At 45.2% G+C, this 6,000-nt stretch overlaps 1 protein-coding gene across 1 annotated transcript in view; it reads right to left on the bottom strand.

Annotated features, from left to right (window-relative positions):
- Nucleotides 1–724: 724 nt before the first annotated feature.
- Nucleotides 725–6,000, bottom strand: part of LOC122926143 (alcohol dehydrogenase 1-like) — a 153,385-nt gene continuing 148,109 nt past the window's right edge. The window contains exons 8-9 of the mRNA XM_044277524.1: nucleotides 3,870–4,008; nucleotides 725–839 (exon numbers count right to left, since the gene is read on the bottom strand). Of these exons, the coding sequence (XP_044133459.1) occupies nucleotides 725–839; nucleotides 3,870–4,008 (254 nt within the window). The remainder of the gene's footprint in view (nucleotides 840–3,869; nucleotides 4,009–6,000) is intronic.

The following is a 6,000-nucleotide window of genomic DNA, read 5'->3' as shown; positions in this document are numbered from 1 at the left end:
ACGCACATATGGAAGCCGTCAGTTTCACTTGTGGAGAGCAGATCTGCTGGATCTACACGCACATATGGAAGCCGTCAGTTTCACTTGTGGAGAGCAGACCTGCTGGATCTACACGCACATATGGAAGCCGTCAGTTTCACTTGTGGAGAGCAGACCTGCTGGATCTACACGCACATATGGAAGCCGTCAGTTTCACGTGTGTAGAGCAGACCTGCTGGATCTACACGCACATATGGAAGCCGTCAGTTTCACTTGTGGAGAGCAGATCTGCTGGATCTACACGCACATATGGAAGCCGTCAGTTTCACTTGTGGAGAGCAGACCTGCTGGATCTACACGCACATATGGAAGCCGTCAGTTTCACTTGTGGAGAGCAGATCTGCTGGATCTACACGCACATATGGAAACCGTCAGTTTCACTTGTGGAGAGCAGATCTGCTGGATCTACACGCACATATGGAAGCCGTCAGTTTCACTTGTGGAGAGCAGATCTGCTGGATCTACACGCACATATGGAAACCGTCAGTTTCACTTGTGGAGAGCAGACCTGCTGGATCTACACGCACATATGGAAGCCGTCAGTTTCACTTGTGGAGAGCAGACCTGCTGGATCTTCACGCACATATGGAAACCGTCAGTTTCACTTGTGGAGAGCAGATCTGCTGGATCTACACGCACATATGGAAGCCGTCAGTTTCACTTGTGGAGAGCAGACCTGCTGGATCTACACGCACATATGGAAACCGTCAGTTTCACTTGTGGAGAGCAGATCTGCTGGAGCCACACACTGCTGACCTGCTCTCTGCAACTGAGAAAAGGGATTATTCCTGCTAGCTAGCCTGCAAACAGAAGAAAAGCAAAATCATGTATAGGAAAGGGAGGAGATAACAAATCTACATCTACCTGGAGAGATTGTGCGTATAATTGGCACATTTTTCTAATGTGTATGTGAATAACAGGATATATATTGAAGATACAGTATACACCATGTTCTGTAACATTAGACTTTTTAGGCCCCTTTCACACGGGCGAGATTTCTACACGGGTGCAATGCGTGAGGTGAACACATTGCACCCGCACTGAATCCGTACCCATTCATTTCTATGGGGCTGTGCATATGAGCGGTGATTTTCACGCATCACTTGTGCGTTGAGTGAAAATCGCAGCATGCTCCTTTTTGTGTGTTTTTCATGTAATGCAGGCCCTATAGAAATGAATGGGGTTGCGTGAAAATCGCAAGCATCCGCAAGCAAGTGCAGATGCAGTGCGATTTTCACGCATGATTGCTAGACGACGATCGGGATGGTGACCCCATCATTATTATTTTCCCTTATAACATGGTTATAAGGGAAAATAATAGCATTCTGAATACAGAATGCATAGTACACTACGCTCGTCACATGGTCTGTCACATGATCCATCACAATGTGATGAACGTAGTGACGTCATCAAAGGTCCTATTCCTCACAGAACAAGACAGAAGAGATGCCAGCTGCGCGGACAAGTGGATTAAGGTGAGTTAAATTATTTATTTAATTTTTTTTACCCCTCCAGCGCTATTGTACTATGCATTCTGTATTCAGAATGCTATTATTTTCCCTTATAACCATGTTATAAGGGGAAATAATACAATCTACACAACACTGATCCCAAGCCCGAACTTCTGTGAAGAAGTTCGGGTCTGGGTACCACAGTCAGTTTTTTATCATGCGCGTGCAAAACACATTGCACCCGTGCGATAAAAACTGAACATCGGAACGCAATCGCAGTCGAAACTGACTGCAATTGCGTTCCTACTTGCGCGGGTTTGCCGCAACGCATCTGGACACGCTCGTCTGCAAGGGGCCTTAGTATATTATAGGATTATAAGTTTCTTGTGATAAATGAAGGTTGCATCTTGCAAGAAGCCGATTTCTTCGTTAGATGATGCCCGGTATTAAGATCTTCAAAAAATCAACACTATACGGACACTGAAGAGAAAATACATTTGTTACAGACCTGCACAATACACACATTATCTGTCTAGATGCATTTGTTTCACACTTTAAAGGGAACTTGTCATATCGAAAATGCAGTCCCATCTGCATACAGCATGTTATAGAGCAGGAGGAGCTGAGCAGATTGATGTATCATATTATGGGGAAAGATTCAGTATAACTTGTCATTTCCTCATTCAAACCTCTGCTCATCCTCCAGTGGTCGGTCCTAGTCAGTGACTGATGGCCCTTCCTTTATGCCAGTGCGCACAGAGATAGCTGACAATCGCTGGTAGCACTGTCCACATAACTCCGAAGACCAGGAGCACAAGTTTGAATAAATGAAATGGTATTTTCCCACAAAACTATACATCAATCTGCTCAGCTCCTCCTGCTCTATAAACTGCTGCCTGGAGATTGCGCTGCATTTTGTGGTGACAGGTCCTTTTAATGACTATATAATGAATTTCTTTATATTGTCTTGAGAGAAACATAAAAGATTAGAACTTTTGGCACTTTAATGGGGTCATTTATTAAACAATAATATGCCTATATGCAGCCTATTTTTGGCACCGATTGCGGTGCAAATGTTCTTTGTGCTGCAATCTGCCACTTTTTACCGCTCACGCCAGGTCTAAAAAAGTGGACGTGAAGTGGGCGGGGAAGGGACAGGCCAGCAGGCCCATCTCATTTACCATTTTCTACGCCTGTCTTACATTTAGAAACGGATCCACCAAAGTTATGGAGAGGGCGGTGCATCTACATAACCTCGGCGGATCCACCGCCAGTGCACGGCTTTATTAAGACTGGTGTTTTAGACTGTCCTTAAATGTGCCCTAAATCTTTATAGTGGTCTGTTTCACACACACAGCTCTAAAGTCACTTCATATTCAAGCGCGTACAGTACCTCTATGGGGATTTTACTGCTTATGGAGTTCGGCAATATACTGTAAAGCCCTATTCTCCTCCTAGTTATGGCTGCATGGAGTCAAAATTTTGTCATTTACGCAGGGCATTTGGGGGTCTGTATCAGACTAATGGAGCTTGAACATCGAAAAAATATGCTAATTAACCAATGCAGAATTTTTGACCTGTTCAAATGAAAAGAAAACAGGTCATTCCCATAACCTCTCCAGACATCTTTCAGTAACTACTTGCATTTCCCATTTCATATAACTCTATGTTGCACCATTCCTCTTTTATTCCTAGGAGAAGTTTGTGAATGGTTTTACAGCAGTCGGCAATACAGATATAGCTGGGTGTTACCAGCTGGGGATGTGTCCCTGCACAGTCGTAAACAGCTGATTGGTGGGGATGCACCACAAATAATATCTAAAAATGTGGAAAATCTGTTTAGGCATGAGACAATAAAAAAAGTTTTAAAGAGGTTCTCTGTGAATACTGCATTCTTGCCAAGTGCTTGCAAACTGCCTCCATGAATAGAAGATTCATACTTACCTGCTCCCCGCCATTCCAGTCCTCTGGGCTGCCTCTGCTGTGTCCATGTTCCGGTCCTCTGACTTGTTTTCTTCTGGCACAGTATGGCCATGTTCACATGCACTGCTGCAGCCAATGACTGGCTTCAGCAGTGATGTGGCCACAAGCAGCACTTCACGGCTAAAGCAAGTCACTGGCTGCAGTGGGGCATACGACCATGCATCGCCGGATGGAAACAAGCCAGGGACCAGAACATGGCGCAGCAAAGGCAGACTAAAAACGCAGTATTACCGGAGAACCCCTTTAAGTATTAACTGTTTTTGTAAATTAATATTTTAAGGCATTAACTATGCGTAGTAAAGAATACAATAGGCGTATGTTGGGAAGGAGGAAGGGGCACACAATATATACACACACTGTATATATTAGAGGGCAATCTTAAGACATAAAGCATACCATTCTCCTTTGCGCATAAGTTCAAATGCTTCATTGATCTTCTCAAATGGCAATCTGTGTGTTATCAGCCCATCAAACTCAAATTTCTTATTTACATAATCAGACACAATTTTTGGTATATCATCTTTACCCTTCCAACCTGAAACAAACAAGACATAATATTAAGTGTAACGGGCGGCATCCCATTCATGAGGAGGAGCAAGGACGCGGCCGGTGTCCTCGTCTCCATGGTAACAAAGGGGCGGAGAGGACCCGTCCGCGCACGCCTCTTCAGCGTGGCTAGCGTTCTTTGTCCCTTAGACAACGAGCACGTTGTCAATGAGTTGGCGCTCAGGTGTATTGATGTGCTGGACATGGGTCACGTGACGCTGGTCACGTCGCATGACCTATCAATTAGACCTATTTAAACAGGTAACCTGCTGGCCACAAGTTGCCTGTGATTGGTCTTGTTACCTCACTAGCGTTCTCTGCATGTGTGACTACGGTACTTTTGTTTGACCGTGGCTTGTATTTGACTTTGAGCTTGTGTTACACTTTGTACTGACGCGACCTCTTGCCTCCTGACTTCGGCTTGTATTGACTTCGATCTTGAATTACCCTTTTGTGCCCCTGTTACCTCCCGGGTCTAGACCTTGGCTTCGATTGGTTTCAGTTGTGATTTTACCCAGCCTGGGAAGCTTGTTGCTTCTGTGTTTTCTGTCCTTGTCTTTTGTTTCCTCCCCTTGTTGTTCACTCCCTTTTGGCCCCTGCATTTAAGCTAGGGACTGCTGCCCAGCGGACCGTGCAAGTAGGTAGCGATAGGGGAGTGGGTGGAGTTTAGGGCTGCACTTATCCCTACCTTTTGTGAAAATTAATTATAACATTGCTACTAATTAGTGTGGATCGAGCATGCTCGGCCGAACAACAGTTCAGCTCAAGCATCGCGATGCTCGGCACATCGCGGTGTTTAGCCGAATACCACGTATGCTCGAGCACGATGCTCGAGTCTCCTCCCCGCAGGTTTGTTGGCTGCTACGTAGCCAATAAACATCCAGGTAAGTACTGCACTCACTGTAATGCCGTAGCAATGTTGGTTACTGGCATTACAGTAATTGGCTGGCCGGAATGCGTCATCGGGTGCTATAATGCACCCGATGATACATGGTTTGGCTCAGTGTTAGGGAGAACTGTGCTGTAGAAGGGACAGATAGTGTGGGGAATTGATTCAATAGAATATATTTTTTTTCCTTAGGCAGGGTTGGTGTTAGAGACCCAAAAGTCCTTTTAAGGACTATTGTTATGTCTAGCAGCAAAATATATTTTTAGCGCAACCTGCGCTAAATTGCATACTATTGTAGAGACCCAAAAGTACTTTTAAGGACTATAGTTGTATCTGGCAGCAATATATATTTTTAGCGCAACCTGCGCTAAATTGTGTGCAATTGTTTGGCCGCTGCATTACTGCCGCGACATTACCTACTCTACATCTCCAGTATAACTTTAGCGCATCCGAAATATCAGTCACATTCAGTGTCATTTTTTCGCCGCTGGTGACAGCGACATTGCCTGCGCTACATCTCCAGTATAACGTTACCGCATCCAAAATATCAGTGACATTCAGTGTCATTTTTTCACTACTGGTGGCAGCGACATTACCTGCGCTACATCTGCAGTATAACGTTAGCGCATCCGAAATATCAGTGATATTCAGTGTAATTTTTTCGCTGCTGGTGCAGGCAACATGACCTGTCCTACATCTCCTGTATAATGTTTGCCCATCCTAAATATCAGTGACATTCAGTCAAATGTTTTTGCTGCTGGTGGCAGCGACATTACTTGCGCTCCATTTCCTGTATAACATTAGCGCATCCGAAATATCAGTGACATTCAGTGTAATTTTTTCACCGCTGGTGGCAGCGACATTACCTACGCTACATATCCAGTATAACGTTAGCGCATCCGAAATATTAGTGACGTTCAGTGTAATTTTTTTGCTGCTGATGCAGGCAACAAGTGAGGCCGGACGGAACAGAACGGTTCAGGGGAGGCCGGCATGAGGGGTTTTGTCAGGCGAGGGCTAGGGTAGGTGAGGGGTTAACAAGGAGACGTGCGAAGGGGAGGGGTTGAGAAGGGGCGGGGAGCCGAGCGGTTA

Source organism: Bufo gargarizans, chromosome 1 (assembly GCF_014858855.1).
Source record: "Bufo gargarizans isolate SCDJY-AF-19 chromosome 1, ASM1485885v1, whole genome shotgun sequence".
Lineage (NCBI taxonomy): Eukaryota > Metazoa > Chordata > Amphibia > Anura > Bufonidae > Bufo > Bufo gargarizans.
This window is presented reverse-complemented; position numbering and strand designations above follow the sequence as displayed.